The 20,262-nt window shown below is 39.2% G+C and overlaps 1 protein-coding gene across 2 annotated transcripts in view; it reads left to right on the forward strand.

Moving 5' to 3' along the window:
- The window catches only part of LOC118327932 (RNA binding protein fox-1 homolog 3-like), a 61,425-nt gene that overhangs the window by 4,857 nt on the left and 36,306 nt on the right, over positions 1-20,262 (forward strand). For both annotated transcript variants that reach the window (XM_035661476.1, XM_035661470.1), the window contains exon 2: positions 4,527-4,673. In XM_035661476.1, the coding sequence (XP_035517369.1) occupies positions 4,527-4,673 (147 nt within the window). The remainder of the gene's footprint in view (positions 1-4,526; positions 4,674-20,262) is intronic.

Below are 20,262 nucleotides of genomic sequence, written 5' to 3' on the forward strand. Positions count from 1 at the left end.
ACAGGGGTTAAATATGGGCACACAAGTCTGGCTTTTTTGTATGCCTTGCATGTGGCTTGTGTGTGTTTTCTGGTGTGTGTGGTGTTTTGGTCTAATCCCTGGTGGAGAGAAAGGCTTCTTGGACCCGTCTAGACCGATTTGTAATCTACCTGTCTGGATGGTTGCCTCCCCCATATGATAAGGCTTCCATTATAGGGCTGGGGATGTAGGCCGGCAGGCGGCACTGTGAGCTCAGCAGTAACACACAACACACACAACACAACACATGTGGGTCCAGGGTGTCACACAAACACAGACAAGACACACAAGTATTCTCTCTCAAACACAACAGTTATCGACACATCTGGGAGAATCTAAACTGGGTGTGTAATCAGGGTGGGAGATGTTTTGGGAAGTTTTGGTCTGCGTTGTGTGTTTGTAATAACTGGCATAGAAGAGAGCCTTTGTTGTGGTAGAGTATTAGTTTGAGAAGATGTCCTCATCACACAGGACAAGACACACAACACAAACACACACACACACACACACACACACAACACACTGTAGATGCTCAGGGACTGTTTCGTGGTGAACAAATAGGAGGAAGCTGGGCTGCTTGTTTGTAATATGATAATGTTCATGTAATTATTGTTCCTTTCTTGCCTGGCTGCTGGCCGCACCCCATGGGATGGTGGAGGCATAGTGGCGGACCACAGACAAAGAAAGAAATGAAGTGCAGAGACGGAGTTTTAGGCTCTTCGATGTGCAGAAGAGAAGGCTTAACAGCCTTAAAAGCGTTCCATTCCATAACACTATGCTGAAGACTTAAATGGAAAGACTAACAGCCGGCTCCATGTACACATATCACACTGGATGGAAGATTCCATTTGGAAAAGGGATCAACAAGGAAAAAGAAAACATACTCTATGTAAGAGGATTTGTGACGCATTGGCTAAACGTTGGAACAGGATTATTTCACACTGGTGTAAGTTGAGTCCACTGTGTAGAGATAGGACAATTGTAGTTGTGAATAAGTAGCGTATTTTATATATTATAGTAACATTTGTTTTTTAAAGAAAAAATACACTAAAGTACAACACACAAAAACCAGTGGGAACGTTTTCACCAAACCACAGTTATTTTTGGAACAAGAGTAATGGAGTTATTATTAAGGCACTCCAGGCTTTTCTAGTAGGTTAGAAGTTTCATTGGTTGTCATGGTAGGCGACAGTGTTGTGATTTGTTGCACTTCAAGGTGGGTGAATGGAGACATGAAACTGTCCTCAGGTTCTGTGGACATTATTCCAGTCCAATGACCATGAGATGTCGTCCTTAGACTTGTGGCCCCTTTTCCGCATCATGTAATGATTTTCAGAAGCAAGACAGGAAGTTCTGTTACAAATTATAGTGTCGTTAATGGAGAAATGGAGCCTACCTTGGCTGAGTGTATTAGCTCAGTAAACAGTTTCCTGATGGGTTGTATGGTCTAATCTCTAAGTTGTCAAGGTCTTCTTCCATGCAGTAATGGAATGTATCATTAACGTGACAAATGATCGTCCCGTTTACAGGTGAAAATATGAGACCATAAAGCAGTGGTAAGCTTGAGTAGGGCGGGGGGTAGCGGTTTGTGATTGAAGTCATTCGTCAGTGAGGTCAGTCCAGCTCGCAAACGCACCAAGACTCAGAGTAACAAAATGTCAAAACTAGTGCCAGGTGCTGATCGAAATAGTTGGATCCAGATTTGTTAGCTGTGAGTATGGATATTTTACTTAAAAGAACTCTTCAGAAACATGCAATGTTCGTGACTTGTGTTATCTGGCAGTGGTGGTTGAGATTGTGTGGAACCAGGTGAGCTACGGACGAGTCCAGAAACTGGAGGCTTCACAAACGGACGACTACCCCACCGCCAAACCCGGCATGGCAGGTTGAGCGTCACCAAAGGTTAACATCTTGATACAAAAGGATAGCTTTTTGGATTGGACGACAACGGTAATCCTTGTGTGTAGAACGATGATCAACTCACAGGAACCCCGGCGAGTGTAGATGTGAGATTGACTGAACTGTTCGATCCTACACGGAAAACGCTCTCTCTGCCTCTCTCTCTCTACGTCTCTCGGTATAAATGCCGCTACCTTCAGCACTTCTCTCTCATTGATCGGGCAGGTTTAGCTGACATCATCGTTCCATCTCCATCTCTTTCTTTTTCATTCTCTCTCTCTCTTCATCCCCTGTACATCAACTCCTTCTACTCTCTCTCTCTCTCTCTCTCTCTCTCTCTATCTCTCTTTCTCTCTCGCGCTGGCTCTCTCTCTCCCTCCTTTTTTTGCTTCCCACTGCAAACAACAGTTTGAAACATTTAGAAGCGGTTACGACCAAAACCAGAAGGTCTCTATTTGAGGAGTAGCAGTTCAAATAGATGATGTGAATACCAACAAAAATAATTGTGCCAGCCACCCAGGCCAGCCATACAATGCGTCATCAGACCTGGGTTCCCTAGAACCTAAATCAATATTAGAAACTAAACCTGACAAACAAAGCTTCTAAAACTGGACTAAAATCTGTCCCATCATCCAAGAGATAACACAAGATCAAATCAGGAGTACATCACAGTCCCTTTATTTGATCATTGCTCACTCCTCGTCTGACCCAGATATCGTTCCAGTCTGCCATGTTCCAATGCTTTTATTTCTGCTCTGAGGAGCAGGAGGGACCATCAAAGTTCGCCATAGAGCTGTTAACACCTGCAGACTTGCATCTGATCCAGCTGTTCCGTCATCATCAGAAAGGGACATCACTTACGTCATGTTTCGCTAATGACATGTTTCCACTATTCCCCCTCATTTCCTGCAACTCTCATGTCCTCATTGGGAGGGACTAAAATTCAAAGACAAGATGCAAGGCAAGGGAAGGGTGGACACATTTAAGAGAATTGCGACGTACCTCAAACCATCTGAGGGGAGAGCCATCTTTTTGTCTGTCTCTCTGTTGTTATTTTTCCCTGTGTCTGACTGCTGTCTCACACAAAAAAGCATTTTAAAATTCATTCATAATTCGTTTCCCTACAGTGTAGGTCCAACAGAGAGTGTATTTCATACACCAACACCACAGAAACGATAACTGGATAAGTGGTTGAAGCTTGTGGCACAAGTGCTATGAATGCAAAGTTAAAAAAAACATTTAACACAGTTCAACTGTATGAAAAAATGTAATGTAATGTGAAAAACTGAAGAGATCTGGGAAAAAAATGTCAGCCTGCAACAATGTAGTTGCTCAATTGTGAATGTTGATCAGAACTTTTCTTGCTTGCCGGTGCCAGTAGAGCTAACCGATTTGATGAGTTAAATGAGACAGTCCAACCAATGGCCACATCGTTCCCAGCTTATGGGATGCAGAGCAGGATAAAGCTAGTGTTTCGTCTGCAGTGTACAGTTCACCTATCGTTTAGGCTATAATAAATCTTGCTGACATAAATTCATAGTGAACATCCCAGCAAACAGTGAGGTTGGGAACCTGCTGTTTTTCTAATGTGCAACATAAATTGTTGGGTGAAAAAGGGTCATGACTGATTCTGACTGGCTCCAATGGGCTTTTTGCTATAGCCAACCAAAACTATTTGTCTTTTATTGGACCTAATGGCTCAGATTGTGATATTACCGATTTGCTTCAGGTCTTTATGACTGTCAGAGTATGTACAGTAGTAGCAGTTGTTCCATCAGTTCCGCAACTGAGAGAGAAAAAACAAACCTGTCACATGATTCCCACAATTTCCACAAATTGCTACATCTGAGTGCTGTTCTAGGGCTTGTTCCAAATATAAAGCTGTTGCACACAGCCAACAATAGTCGACTGACCTCTGAAATACCCAGTCATTACATGACGTCACCACCATCCATTTTCCACCACTTATCTGGGTATGAGTTGTGGTGAGATTAGGCCCAGAAAAGTAGCACAGACATCTATCTCCTAATATTGGTGTTTGGGATTGAAGAGAAGAGAGAATAACCACTAAAGATATAACGGCTGTTACTGGTTATACAAGAAGGATCTTCCCTCTTAATCAGAGAGTCTATCTCTGAAGGGATCCTTTCCATAATGTTGTCAGACACTTAGAATAACAATGTGGGCCAGTCAGTGGCAAAACAAAGCATTTTTAGGACGTACATTGATATGCACATTGTCCCCCAAGGATTACGTTGCACAAAGCAACCAATTCCAAACTTTTGGAACTATTAAAAAATATCGGAATTACCGTTTAACCATACCAAAACCTTAAGACTTAAACATTTAAAGCTACACAGGAAGAAACAGAGTGGAGTTTGAAACAGCTCTATTTGATGCCCCCTCTCCTAGTCTTTCCCTTCACACACTTATCTGCTTTCTGAATATTTCACCACGTTGTTCTATCAGTCCTCCACTAGCGTACAGGGTCTGTTTTCTTCATGTCCCTCGAGCACCTTGCCTTTCACCTGGCTCTTTTCTAGTCCTCTCAGGATTTTTATCTACTACTATAGGAGCTAATCTGTGGCACGCTGTGTGTTTCTGTGCAGCAGGCAGAGGAGGTTGCACAGACGGAGGGCTCCCAGCAGCTCCACCTGCAGCCCAGCGACTCGTCGGAGAAGCAGCAGCCCAAGAGGTTACACGTCTCCAACATCCCTTTCCGTTTCCGAGACCCTGACCTCCGGCAGATGTTCGGGGTGAGATGACAACTGCACCACACACACACAATTTTACTGCTTCACTGTACGGATATACCATACACTGCAGGGCAATATATCCAGTTGGAATCATTCACTTTAGCGTACTATGCAATACTCCTGCCTGTACTTTTCAAGAACACAGTAGCAAATGCAGACAAAACAAGATATTTTAAGAAAAATCTAATACTAGAATTGTCAAAGTAAAAGTAAATCATAAATGGGAGGTCAAAGGCAGGTATGAGCAGATTACATACCTCTCGTGTTTCTAATATGGACTGTGAAACTGGCAGAAGGAACCGCTAGTTTGAAATCTAGAGCTGGTAATCTTGTTTCTTATGTAAAATAGGTTTTGTAGCCTACTTTCCTCTATACAGTATTAAAGTATTAAATCATGTTTCAGGCAGTGTACATCAGGTATTCCATAGGATGCTTTTCAATGCACCAGCCACTACCACTATCACTACAGCCTTGCTCCATAATGCTGTAAATAATTCACGGCTTTACCTCTGTATGGCCCCTAACCCAAATTAGGCAGAGCTTATTAATGTTTCATCTTCGGTGCCCGTCCTTAAGTGGTCCTTGGAGAGTCGGAGTTGTGGATAGGTGGATGCTGCAATTCTTTTTATCTGTGTGAAAGAAACAGTTCAACAGCAACAGTTAGTGCATAATGCTGGAAATGTACAAAGCAGAAATTACAGAAATAATAGGATTTTAAAATCCTGCATTATGGCAACTTAATCCACATAGTAGGTATTCAGGTGAACTAAATAAAGACCACATGTATCATGAAATGGTTATATTGCATCAACACCTCTAGATGTTGAATGTTTGGTTGGGTATACAAAGTGTGAGACTTTGACTATTTGCATGACTGTGATCTTTCCTTTCCAAGTACCTTTAGTTGTCTAAATGTAACCGGAACTTAACCATAGAAGTGGCACATGGAAAATGCTCATATGAGTTGTTAATGCGACATATGGATAATTTAAGAAGGTACTCCACAAAAGACCTACTTTGTTGTTTAGGTATGAGGAGTGTTGCGTATGGAAACAGTAGCCTTTAACAGCTGATAGCAGTAAATCACTAGACACAGGTTAATTCCACTATTGATCTGATTTGTAAATGACAGCTAATATTTAATTAATACTAGAATTCATTAATGACTAACAACTATATTTAGTATCTTAAGGAAAAGTCCCACAGAGTTTTTCCTGTTAGAGATGGAAACATGTGGCTCCACATGACAAAAAATTTAAATGTTTGATGTCACGTATTGTATTGTCACCATGCCTGAATTAGTAAACAAAAGTGAATTTTCTTTTATAAATGCAAAATAACAAAAATCAGTTTAACATTGATATGTTAAATATATTAAATACTATTTACATCAGACATATAGTATTAAAATGTAAGTTGTTTTGGTTTTATGGTTATGATTACATGAAATGGCAATATTACACATCCTGTCTACATTCACTTGTAATTCAGTCAGAAATATGTGCTGTCTTAAAAAACCTTGGAATCTTGACTAGTAGCTGAAATAAAGTTTTGGTTTGGTGGCATTGCATGCATTTGAATCATGAACCTACCTTACCTGATAGATGTCAATCTCTACAACTCTGTTCTGGAATAGAAAAGACACTAGGACAATCAGTTAACCATGTCACAGCATACAAAGAAATAATGTATACAATTAAGCCGACAGGTCACTTGAATGTTGACCTATGCTTGCACCTCCACTGTGAGACATTATTTCCTTCAATTTAATTGTCTTTCATGGCGCTGCAACTCATGGTTTAACAGCAGGTAGTGACGCGGTTGTACACCCTTTATAGTTCCCTCCCTGTTTGTTCTCTTTAGATCAAGTGCAACGTTTAGATGACATTAACTATAGATGCAGTTCACTGTGTTCTTAGTGGAATGTCTCACTGCGACATGGCATAGAGAGGAGTCTCTGCCTCGCAAATTGCAGCTCTGCATGTTTGATTACCAAGGGGAAGAGAGAGAGGGGGCAGCTAGTACCATGCTTGCACAGGAAACACTGACCGCCTAATTCCCAAACTGCTGCGAAAACACACATCGTAGAAATCAAGTTCTGTGTGTGTGTGCCCAAGCTTGTTAAAACACTGCCCAGCCAAAGCCGCTCAAGTGTTTACTGATGATGAAGTCTACCTACCTACATACACACAGGCACATTACTGAATATAGATTTACTGACACAAACCCAGTGCTAACATTTCATATAATAGGAGGCTGGAGATTTACCCCCCTCTGACACCACCACCCAACTCCCTGTTCCTCCAATGGAGTGGAACATCTGCTCCTGCAGGCACTTTGTTCCAAGAGAAGGGGAGCCGGCCCCGCTCGCTTTCCCCAGCCTCGGAGCGCTTGATGTGGGGAAAAGAGGAGGGGATGGAAGGGCCCGTCAGTGGAGACACAATTAATGGAATTCCTCAGCAAGGTTAAAAGGGAGTTTATCCTCATTAGGTGTATATTGGGTGACAGCTCCAGTTATGGGTGCGAAGTGGGTGCGAAGTAGGTGCGAAGTAGGTGCGCGTGTGTGTGCGTGTTTGTGTGTATTCTTGAAAAGGAGTGGAACTTTCTCCCAACTGATTCCAGTCACTTTTAGTGAGGTCTCCAAGGCACTGAGCACTGCACCACAATTAACCAGTGACATCATCAGGTGGAGGTGGAGTGGAGAAGGAAAGAAGCAGAAGAGTGGGATTAGAACAGACAATGCAGCAGCTCTCACCACAATCAGTGATACTCAGAGGTCATCCAGCGCTGTTAAGAGCACCATCACAGAGACTGAAGATCCAAATCACTGGGACTCAGGTGAACTGGAGCCATGCATCAAACTTTTTCCATCAAAATATATTTTATTTTCACTGAAAAATGGTTTTATGAAGAAAAATACAAATTACATTCAATTAAAATGTATGGAATAATTCTGATTTATTACAACTTATTATTATAGTTTTGACCATCTTTCCTGTCAGTAATAGCAACATTGGATTAATTCAACATAATGACAATTTTACATGTTGGTCTCATGTCTGAAGTAGCTGCAGAGGCAGGTTTACAAAAGATTAACAGTGGCAGTCTTACTAGATCAGACCCGTAACATTTCTGTAACCCTTTTTTACAAGTCTGAATTGAATATCAAAACTTTAATTTCAAGGCTATGCAGGACCAAGTGTCCCGGAAATAATAATAATGCATTTCATTATTCAATAATTATTTGTACAATGAAAATAGACATTAATACATTGGTTTACAAGTTAATTTATTCATCTATAAATTAATAGACTAAACAACAAAGTAATCCATTATTTGATATATTAATGGTCAAAATAATAATAATAATATTAATAATAATATAAAAAAATAATACATTTACAAATGTACAATAAATAGTTTAAATTAAAACGGTATTTACATAAACAAAATAAAACAGTCAATGAGTACATAATTTCAAACACAATGTTGCAAAAGAAAGCTAGGGTATGAGGCAGTTGCAGCTCAGAGAGCTTGTTACATTCCATGGCTAATTTGCGTTGTTTTACCTCGTTTCACTGGCACAAAGCCCACAGAAGGGCTAAATGGAGAGGCCAAATGACTAAGCAAATCAAATAGCTAATAGGAAATGCAAAAGGCAAAGGAAATTGCACATTTAAATTCCTGATTAAAATCTGTATTCTTAATTCAATTTGTAAATCCAGTTATTTTTTTCTCCTTTTAAACTGCATTTCAAACAGATTTTTAAATTACATAATTTGTTTATGAATTTATTTAAGTGTTTTTAACTGACTGTTTAATTTGTTTTTGTAAATTCCTTTTAAATTTGAACTAAATCTTTTTTATAATTTAATATTATTATTATAAAATAAAATATAAAATAATAACTTTAACTGTTAATTTAGTGTATTATCTATTTCATAGATCAATAAAAATAATTTGTAAACAAATGTATTGAAGCCTATTTTTATTTGGCAATTAGTTATTTATTAATGAAATTATTTATTACTATTTCTGTGAGAAGTGTGTTCCTCCATAGGGTGCACCTGCTCCGTGTTAAAACAGAGATACTAAATGCACATATTGTTCACCTTATCGAGAGCAGTTTAATAAGTTTAACACTTAATTATCATCTCTTATGCACAAAGAAAACAAAATAATTCAAACTCGGTGAGTGAGCCATTATGAAGCTACTGAGGACATTCTTCTGATTTCTGATCAGTTTATTAAAATGATTTGATGATGATCAGACTTCATTGTACTGATGTCATTGTGTTCCCAGACCTCAGCTACTGACTCGATCAAGGACATTTATTTATCATTATACAATCATTATAATTTAAAACATTATACAACAAAAGTGTGTGGCCCCTTCATGCTACACACGTAGATAAAGATCATGACATTTATTAGAATAACATATAAAATAAAACAACAAATACAGCTTTTATATACACATAGAGTACACATACACTTAAACACCCAAGAAATAGTTCTGCAGTGCATTTTTTAAAATTGCTTATTGGGGAATGCAAACAGCAGCAACAACATAATGATGAAAAAAGATGTATACAATATAACTATATAATTGCAGTTATAAATGATGGACAAAGCTGAAAATGCAACCCAGGATGTAAATAAACCAAAGATTCCCTTACTCTACCCGTCCCCCATCTGGAGATCTGTCTGCTCTTGAAAACACAAAATGAGAAACTATCAAATGAGAGTTGCTTTTAGCGTTAAGCCAAGTTATAAGTCTAAATATAGTTTTAAATTTTATGGAATTCATAGCAGCAGATATTTAAAGTTGTGTGGTTTAGGCAAAACTTAAAGGCATGTTTCTTTCTCTGTTTCCCCTTTTTACTTTTATGGCATTTTATTTTGGCAAACAATCAGTGTTGCAGGGTTACTAGAAAAGTTTTGTCTCGAATGCTGACTTCACCAGTGACTTCCCAAACTGCTCTTTTTGTCACTTCAGCAGAGCAGTTTAGCAGTGTTGATCCATTGTGTTTGGTGGCTTTCTGCTAGAAGAGGCTGTCACACAGGCACATGTAGTATACACTCTCACACACACCTTCTCCTCTTTTCTCCCTGCTAATGGTCCGGCTTTAAGGATTAATGGGTGTGGGCAGGGCAGTGGCATTGCGGTCCAGATTTTGTCTGGGCTCAGCCCTCGCCACAATGGGCTCACAGTGGCACTCTCCTCTATTCACTTAAAATGGGACTTGTGAGCAACTGGCTCAATCTCTCATTACGGTTCTGCTAGACTACCACCACAATGCAAACAAAGGCAATAGCTAGGGCATTACAGCAAATGGAATTCTGTGTCATTTCAGCAAAAGCTGTAATAGAAAAGCAATACGAGAGCATTAAACAAAGCCATATAAAGAAGTTCAATCAAAGGTGATGCAGCCACAAGCTGTAGGTCTGTCTCTGCGAATTACACAATAATACACAATAATACTCCCTCAAACACCCCTGGAAGTCCAGCTCAGGACACAGGAATAAAGCCAGATTGTTATGTATGGCTGCAGCAACAGAGGCAGAAAAAGTATGGCCTCAGAAAGGCATAAAACTGGGTTCATTACCCAAGCTTATTTGAGTTTAATTCATAATTAGAACAACACATTTGGAGGGAAATTACTAGGCCGGGGAAGAGGGTTTTAATGGTAGAATGATAATTGGCATTCACAGCACCACTTCACTGATTCAATTCTCTCATTCTCAAGATGTGGCTGAAATCTGCACCTCAAATAATTCCCTGGGACCGAAAACTCCCTACACACACTGCGCATTTACCTACACACACAGGGTTATTTGGATTTCTACATCCCTCAAACAGCAGGAAAGCAATCCCAGTCTGACCACATGTCAGCGTCTGTGGGGTTTGTTTTGGCCTTTTATGTGTTTTTTTGTAATTACTTCTGATGCATGGAACCAAAATGTCGGCCGGTGGATCCAGCTGGGCTGCAGGACCCTTTTCATTTAGCCCCACACCGAGTGAAACTTGACAGGCTGATATGCAGGACTGCTGTCATCCCCTGAGCCTCGGTTGTGTTTAATTAATAAGCAGGCACTTAGTGAGGCAGCCGCAAGAGGGTCCTTACTGTCACATTCCCAGAGGTAGGGGTCCTAAATGAGTCATTAGATACTCTGTGCACACACATACACACAAACACTTCTGGTCTACCTCAGCAGTGTGTGTGTGTGTGTGTATGAGCACTGGGGGTTGGGTTTTGCACTAATGGAGTTTTAATGACACCTACTCCTGCCTAATCACCTGTTCTGGAGGCTTCCAGCATTCCAGGTAGCCCAGTGTTCCCAGCAAGGGAATTCTTTTTAATGTCTCCTGTTCATGGCTATACTCTCATTTGCGTCCCCAATTATTCCATAAGGCTCCACTCTAACCGGCTCTGCCTCTGAGGAAGTGAGCTGTAATTATAATCGGAAAATCTGCTAATTTACATCAACATATCAATGTAGTGACAGAGCCATTTCGCACTGAGTGGATAGTTGGAAAGGCTGGGCCCCGCCATTTTTCTGTCCCCCAGTGGTACCAATGTGTTTGTGTTGATTAAGACAATTAGAGTGTTTAGAATAGAGAGGGACAGTGATAGAAGGTATTGCTCTGTTTACCAGTTAAGGCACTGCAGGTGAGACTGGTAATTTTGGGTGATGTCACCACAGGAGTTTCGTCAAACATATAAACAGTCATCAGTTAGACAGCCTTACATATTACCTATAGGTTCAAGAGCTTAGCTTGACCTTAAGCTTAAGCTAAATTGGTTTCTTCTTTCCAGAAACGTTTTTTCCTTTCTTTTGGGTACTTTTGACGACACTGTATGGGTGGTCCTCAAACTATTTTCAATTAGGTAACCCTTTTGAAATATTTTACCCCCTGCGTACCGCCTGACCAGCCCATAAAAATGTCCATCAGTGTCTGATTTATTAAGCAGCAACCTTGTAACTGAAAGACAGTTAAATGCCACATTTTAAATGTTTAGAATCCATCACTAAATTCATGGCAAACCAATTTTGGCATTGAAATTGTTCTGAACTGTCTTTTTGATGAGGTGCTCTTATTTAATTTAGTGAGAAACATGACCTTCACTAAGGATCTTCTTTCTGTGACAGGGAGGCAACTGCAGTGATAAGACTATTGAGGTTTTAATGCAGTTGACAGTTTACAGCAGTTAACAATTGCATTCAAAAAAGGTATAGTGAATATAAATTAAAAAAAAGATATTTTTCAAATTAACATTAGAAAATACTCTCACATACCCCCTGCAGTACTCTAAGTACCCCTATGGGGTACCCCCATTTGAGCAACACTACTCTAGAGTGCCCTTCCAATGGACAAAAAACAATAAAGTGCCCTCTACAGTGTTAATCTTAACCCTGACTAAGCTGTTTCACCATAAATGCATCAAAACTTTTTGCATGATGGTGCCTTTTTTATTTTTTTCACCCTTGCCCCTCAAATAGTCACTGCGGTGAAAGTAACTTACTCAAGCAGCGTTCTTAAAGGTGCCCTATGGAGTTGTACATTTAAAGTAACAACACATAAATACATGCATTGTTTTTAACCATTTGAGTTTCAGCTGGTGCTCTTTTAATTATGTCATTGTCATTTTGTCATGCCTTCTTCAGGTTTTCTGACTTATCTCTTTAACCAGCTCCTAATATTCACATAATGGTAGTGGATGGAAACAAGCATTCATTCACATTTTTTTTTTTTGCCATATTACTCATATTTTAAGAAAAATGTCAATATATTTTTAAGGAAACACCACCATGCATTGTAGCATATCATGACACCTTACCGCCACCAAGTACTTGTACTTTATACTTATGCTCCCCTAAAGCTTACAAGGAAATATTGTACCTGTCATACTCCACTTCATTTATTTGATAACTCTACTGGTCATTGATAAAGAGTTTAAAACTGTATAAGCAAAAAAATTAAGTGCATAAAATACAATGTTAAATTGAAACCACCCAACATTGCCCAACTACCACATTAAAATGCTGCATACATGTTAATGCATTGGTGATAATAATCCTGTACTCTATATAATAACACTGACAGGACCTAATGTATAGTGAGTATCCCCTCAAGCCCCTCAGCCCATGGTTTAAATCTTTAAATGGTCTAAAAGTATCTCTTTTATAACATAAAAATAGATACATATACATCACATTTGATCAGCAGTGGCTGAGCAACACCCAATCTCTTCATATATCTGTTTTGTGAATTAATGTTTGTTATCATTTCTGAATAATGCTACCATCTTATTATTATTATTATTATTATTATTATTAATAGTAATAATACTATTGTTATATTATATCAAAGGTGTTATATTTGGTTCTAACACACACTTAACAGCATGGCTTTGCAGTCTTATTTGAACCAGCCAGCTTTTCCCAGACAGTGTGTAAAAAAAAGCAGCCGTCATCAGTGAGGGCACCACGCTGCGTCTGTAGCTCGCCGAGGCTAATTTACACTTCTCTGTCTTCCCTCGAAAACAGCTTTAATTTGGACTAATGGAGACAACTTCTGTCACAGACCAAACACTGAAATAGAGACAGATGAAGGAGAGGAGAGAAAGTAGAAAAACAACAGTGATTGATGGGAAGACACAACCAGGACTTAAGTGACAAAATACTACAAATTTAAAAACAATACGAGGGCACATACCATTATTGAAATACCAATACTTTTTACTGATATGACCTTTAAATGTAATTCAATTGAGAAGGATTAATAGGGAATAGGATTTTTATAACAAAAATATGCTTATAGGAGATTACAATATTTTCCCACCCACCTTACCTTCTACCTGGTGCTGCAGCACTGCTACAGCTGTGTGAAACGCGTAACTCCATGTGCCATATGCATCTAAAATGTAATCACTTTAATACAATGACGGTGGGTGCCTAGTTAGCTCAGTGGGTAGAGCTGGCGACCCATGTACTGAGACTGAGTCCTTGCTACAGCGGCCTAGGGTTCGAATGCGACCTGCGACCCTTTGCTGTGTGTCATCCCCTCTCTCTGCCTCCACTTCCTGTCCGTCTCCAGCTGTCACTATCGTAAAGGCAATAACAGCCCCCCAAAAAAATACTTAGAAAAAAAGAAATACAGTGACAGACTGGATTTACATCACATGTTTGGACAAGTTCATGTGAACTCTAGAGCATTTGCTTTTTTGAAAGAGCAGGTTGAAGAGCAGTGTTTCACGGCCCACTCTGGTTTCAAGCATAGACAATATTGAACATGGACGCACTGTAGTGTCTGTGACATCACCCATAGGTTCCTGGAGATTTGTTGATTTTGATTCTGTTGTTTTGCTGAGGTGGGCGGGCAAAGCCTGGTTACTGAAGACAGCCGCCTGTGATGACACCTGTAACTTTAAGCTATAATAGAATTTAAAGGACTAGTGTGTAAGATTTAGTGGCATCTAACAGTGTAGTTGCAGATTGTAACCAACTCACCTCACCCTCCCATTCCAGCCCATTCTCATCCCAAGGCATTCCTGTTGTCCCAGGATACTGAAGTCATGACTTACCCTACTGATTAGAGTAAGCCGGGTCATGACATGAAAATGTGGCTTATTCTAAGGTAACAAAAACACAACAATTCCTTTTTTCAGGTGATTATACACTAATGAAAATATAGCTATGAATATTAAATTCCATTTCTGACAATAGATCCTCCTAAATGTTACACACTGGACCTTTAAACGGGTGAGTTATAAAAATTCATCCCCATACAGTTGTCATGAACAGGGAAATTAGCTATTTTGAACCAGGCTGTAAACATTTCTAATTAAAGCTACATGGACAGCAGTTATATTATTTGTATTCTCTTCCCTGCCAAAACCTCTAACTTGCTGGGATAAGTTACTAAAAGACTACAATATGCATGTTGAATCTGAGGATATTTGTGTTTACAGTCTTTGGTTCAGGTGCAACTGAGCAATGTGAACATGCAGTAATTCTAACTTTCCTCTATAACTCTCACTGTTCTAACTTTTCTCTGGTTTTCATAGAAGACGAGTTTAGTGTGATCACACCATAGAAGACAAAAACCAACGCTATATCACCTCCTTGTTTCTTGTCTCATTGATCAAGACTATTGAATTTGTGCTAACCAGGGATGTATTTGTGTGCATGCGTATATGTGGGGGGGGGCTGCCTTACCACTGGCATGGCTGACAGAGTAATTAGTTCTAATGAAATGATGCGGCTATTGTGGACAACAATTAAGTGTAGCTTTCATCCCACTCATTAGGCTGAGTGGAGGAGCGCTTTCATTTGCCCCGATTCTTAATGATCTGATCTGAAGGACACACCCACTGATTGAGCAAAGTCTTACACACACATGCGCCGCACACAAAGATAGATACAGTAAAGGTGCATGGCCACACTGGAATAACTACATTTTCTAGAGGTTTTTTAAGTGCTATGATGCTGTGACCCACCACTTACAAAGACCACCTTCCTGCAAATATGTTGCAGTGCATAAATGTAGTGCTTCATTCCATCTAAAAAGCTTGTCATTGAACATATTACAGGAAGAGATTTGTCACAAGAATTTAATTGTAAAAACAATATAACAATATACAAACATAATGTGTTGGCTTATTGGGTCCATATAGGGTTGGTTTATTGGGTCCACATAGCTAAAGGTAATAGAGTCTAACCCAACAGCCCTACATTCATGAACGCTCTAATGTTCCGTTTTTGTTGAAACTGTTTCAGAGAGGTGTTGAGTAAACTTTGTGATCATTTTGGAGGTTGTAATTTGTGCTGCTGATGAATTCTAATGAAGAGGTGTTTCTAATATTTAGTCCATCCCAGTTATATCTATAGCAGTAGTATCATGTGTTACTGTGGTATAATTACTCACACATGAACATGTAAGCAGACTTTTACTGTTGCAGCTGATTGAGGTGGAGCAAATTTTAACCAGTTTATACAGTTTTAATGTACAACAATTATTAATGATCATCATTTGGACTTAAATCTGCAATGCAAATAATTAGGGCTGGGCTATATGGAAAAATCATGTCACAATATTTTTGACTAAATACCTGTATGCCCAAATTGTGACATATTGTAGGGATGACTGTTGGGGCTTTCACACGATATTTACACAAGACTTCTGGTAAATAATCATCAGTACATGGGTAAAGTCAAATAATGGAAGAGCTCGAACAGTCTTGTAAGTTTTAAAAATTACATCAGTTTACTATAATGCAGCCTTCGAAACCAAGAAAAGACAACACGTATACCATATTACAATATTACGATCTCCAAAAGACAATATCTAGTAGCAACTTCTGATCAACCCATATCAATTTCAGGCCTTCCGGTTAGCCCCGCACATGGCTGGTTTAAGCCCTCAGAGTATGGATACGGATATAAGTAATGTTGGTTGAATATATTCGGTTAATAGTGTACTCACTCATCATTAATATCTAAAAGCACAATATAAATATAATATCGATATATTGCCCAGCCCTAAATAATAATATAATAGTTGTACGTCTGTCTATTTAGTGCAGTATTTATAAGTATATGTGAGTAAATATAGGTAAGTAAAATGGAAATACTCAAGTACAGTGAATGTACCTAGTTATGTACATTCCATCACTGCAAATATTGAACGTATTCCACAGACACCAAGTTGCAGGTTAGTAGTCAGAAAAGTGAAAGTTTGTCCACTTAACACCTTCTCATACTGCAGTTAATGACTGTAAAGTGTAAACTGCAGCAGCAGTAGACATATTTAGTACCGTAATAAATAATCACAGGAGGGTCAGTGAAGGGTCTGTTGGGGTTACTCTGCTTTAATCGAATGACATTCACCCGCATTCATAAATACAGAGATAATCATTCTGCAAAGGATACACACTCTGTGTGTGGCCTTTTACACCAAACCATGTCTTCTTTTTCATGATTGACCAGCCTCTTGTGACACACACACACACACTGTAAATGCAGCCTTCCACAGGGGGGGGAGAAGCAGAGAGAACACAGAGGTAGTTCAGCTAAATGACTTGTTCAGTGGGCTGTGGACCCAGACAGAGACAGGCAGTGAAAGAGAGCTCTGATTGATGCTGTCTACAGCCCTGAACTCTAACATTATCCACACACACACACACCCACACACCCACAACACACACACACACACATACACAAACAGAAAAACATGGCAAAGAAATAGGACATTAACTCTTGTATTAATTTGAAAATCATCTTAAATCATCAATCTTAAAAAGTTCAATCGTCTAACTTAATGAACTTAATGTGAACATTTTGTCTTTTATTGTAATGAAATCAAAAGCAATCTTTGTTAGGGTTTCTTTAGGGTTCTTCTTTTGACTCAGTGTGTCCATATTTTCCAGCCCGTCCTCATTCCCAGGGAATCAAATGCCAGTGTTTTGTTATGCCGCTTGTGCTTGTAAGTAATCTTTCCCTAATCCTAACCAAACTCCAACCAATTCGAACCATGTGTTATAAAGGTGTTTCATACAGACTATAGGGTGCATCCGTATGAGCGGGTGACAAAGCAGCGTCGGTTTTTGATGACCTGGCATGAGAACGTGTTGTATATTCACCTTAAACACATAAATAGATTGTGCGTAGTTCTGCAGCATAAATGTGTAACATGTATGGACATGCTGATCCTGTGTATGATCTGACGTGTGTTTTGCTGGTGGACTTCCTTCATCTTCAGGGCTGGTGCTGGTGCTGTGACCTTGCCTTTGCTCCGCTGCCTGCTCTATGTTTATTTATTTATTAAAATAAACTGCTTGATTCAAGGTCTAGTTATGGGGAGCACAAGGCTGAGCATTATCATATGCCTGGCAAGGTTAGTGCTGCTTCACATAGCCATGAGTTCATCCCAGCTGCTCCTACAGCACAGGCTCCAACTGAGCTAACACTGATCTGGGTTTCAGACAGTGACATTTATTCATATTGAAGCTGAAAATAGCTTTACACTGATATCAATTAATTTGGAAATTAAATATCCTAAAAAAGTAATTGAGCATTTTCTTGTCTGTCAGTGAAGAAGCAGGACTGAGATTTCTCCTTTTAGAGACAGAAAGGAAAAACTCAACTCAAATAAAACAAAATTGTAAAATTATTGGGAACAGGAGGGTTTCCAGTTTAAGTCAAGCAATGTGGACTGGTAGCTGGAGAGGTGCCTGTTCACCTCCAAGGAACTGCCAATGTGACCTTGAGCAATGCATTGACCCCCTAACTGCTTCCTGGGGGGGCGCTACGTGGCAGCCCATCACTCCAGATTCTGCAATTTGTAATGAGGTAGAAGGGGGAGGTGACTTTTTAGGGAAATTAAACTTTTTTTGTAGAAAAAACACATCAGATGCACATTATTGTTCCAAGCAGATTATTGTATATACGTCTTAATACATGTCTGGAGAGGATCTTTAAAATACTAATGCAGCTTTATTAACTTCCACTTTGTAGGGGGTTTTTTTTCAAAGAGGAGCTCTCAGTAAATGTAATGTCCTCATCTTGTAGTCTGACCTCAGACCATTAAGCAAGTGTGTATTTCATCAGGAATAATCATACTCTTATATGCAAACAAGAGTTGTATGAACACTAAAAGGTTTTGAAAGCCAAGCCAGTGTAATTAAATTCTTACATTATTTATATTCTTGTAGATGGTCATAATACAGGATGGAGCAGGTATATATCCTTAAATGGACTTACTTCATAAGCTGTATTTGGGCCATCATCGCTTCCAAAGTGCTGTACATCATGTAACTTCTTAAATACACAGCCACTGTGTCAAAGTAGAACTTGCCAGTGAACATGTAAATTCTGCTTTAAGGGATAATACCAGATTATTCCAACTTTGGTTTTATTTTAAAACATTATTTATAATGATTTGGCCCTACGTGGCAGAAGCTCTCTCAGCTTTAATAAATAAAATAAACACACAAAATGCACCTATTTTTCTTACTAAATAGAGAAATATACAACGTGCATCTTCTGAATTCAGGTTTCTCTCTCTACCAAACTAAGAACAGCTTAATTGCCTTGTTAAGTAATCATGAAATACCAAATTTAACAGAAACAAAATAAAACTTACCAAAAGTAGTAGTTGTCTTTCCACTGTTCAGACAGTCACAAACTCTGGTGTCTAACCAAGTTAGATGTGAAAATATTCTGGCTCTACATGCTGCTGCTGCCTCATTGATGCCCGACCTCCCTCAAGCTTCTCTCCCACTAGACCCTCATTCTGTCCAGCCCGCCCGGCTGTGTCTTTGCCATGTCAGAGTCTTGGTTGCAGAAGCTGCAAATTAAGTTGTTATTGTATCCCCTGTCGTCAAACTGGTTCTTCAGCTCTTTGTGCGTAACATTGCTGTACCACTGAACGTCTGTCGCTGGGCAGCAGCTGTCATTCTTCAGAGGCAGACCATTAAATTAGTGACACAAAATGACAAAAATCACTTAAAAATCGGCTAAAAAAACAACAGCCGTTGGACTCAGCTAATTGCAGTAGGTCGAAGCGGGAAGTGGGTCTGAAAACGGTGCCCGATGTTTAAATATAACATACAGTTTAATATTTACCCTTGTTTTCTCTTTGAAATAAGTTGGACTAACCTGGAGGTTTGTTTCCAACCCATCTGACTACTTGTGTTTCTTGAACCATCACATTTCTTTTAGCTAACATTTACCATAGCTTTCAGCTTTTAGCTATTGAATTGGTGAGTGTAATGTATTTATCATTCATTGAAACAATGGCCAAAACAATGAAAAAAAATCCAAGTTGAAATAAACCAATATTTTCTTAGAGAGATACTTAACAGCAGCTTAGAAGTTCTCTCTCAGTGTATTCTAGTGTGTGTCACACTAGACTACTGTATGCCGTAACATCGCTGTATCACTGTTGGGTGTGGTCACAGGTTCAGCACAGCTCACTTCTGACCACCCATCAGTGATGCTGGCTGTGGTGTAACAGACCTGTCAGTCGGAGAGCACAGCCTGCTGTTGAGTTACCCTTTAATATCATCTTTGCACTATTTTATATGTAGCACTTATGGCCTTAGGTAGGCTCAAATGTTGCAGAGTACAAGTTTTTTTTATGCTTTTCATATTTTATCTAAGAATTATTAATGTACTGAGTCAGCTATGGAAGCCCGTATTGAGCTACTTTAAATATAGGATGTGCAGTCATTTAAAGCCGCCCACAGCAAAATTAAGTTTTATGGGTCAAACATCTGATTTTAAAGAAAAAGATACATGAAAACATAAAAAAAGAAAACATACTGTAGATGTGTGATAATAGGTCTAATCCTATCTGCTTGTATTCACCACAGCAGCTACTGGAGTTTTAAAGCTATAGGGCCAGGTCTTATCCAAAGTCCAAAGGGTCTTTAACCTGCATTCTTTCTAACAGCTCCATGGGCTGCAAAAAAGAAGTACAATCGTATGAGTCCTATGAAAAAATGAGCCTACTTCTCACTTGATTTATGAGTTTCCTAATGAGTTTATGGTTTCAATTTCTAGTTTTAGTCTTCTTCCATAC

This window comes from Morone saxatilis, unplaced genomic scaffold (genome assembly GCF_004916995.1).
Source record: "Morone saxatilis isolate NCDOM2014 unplaced genomic scaffold, NCSU_SB_2.0 Contig1, whole genome shotgun sequence".
In the NCBI taxonomy this organism is placed as follows: Eukaryota; Metazoa; Chordata; class Actinopteri; family Moronidae; genus Morone; species Morone saxatilis.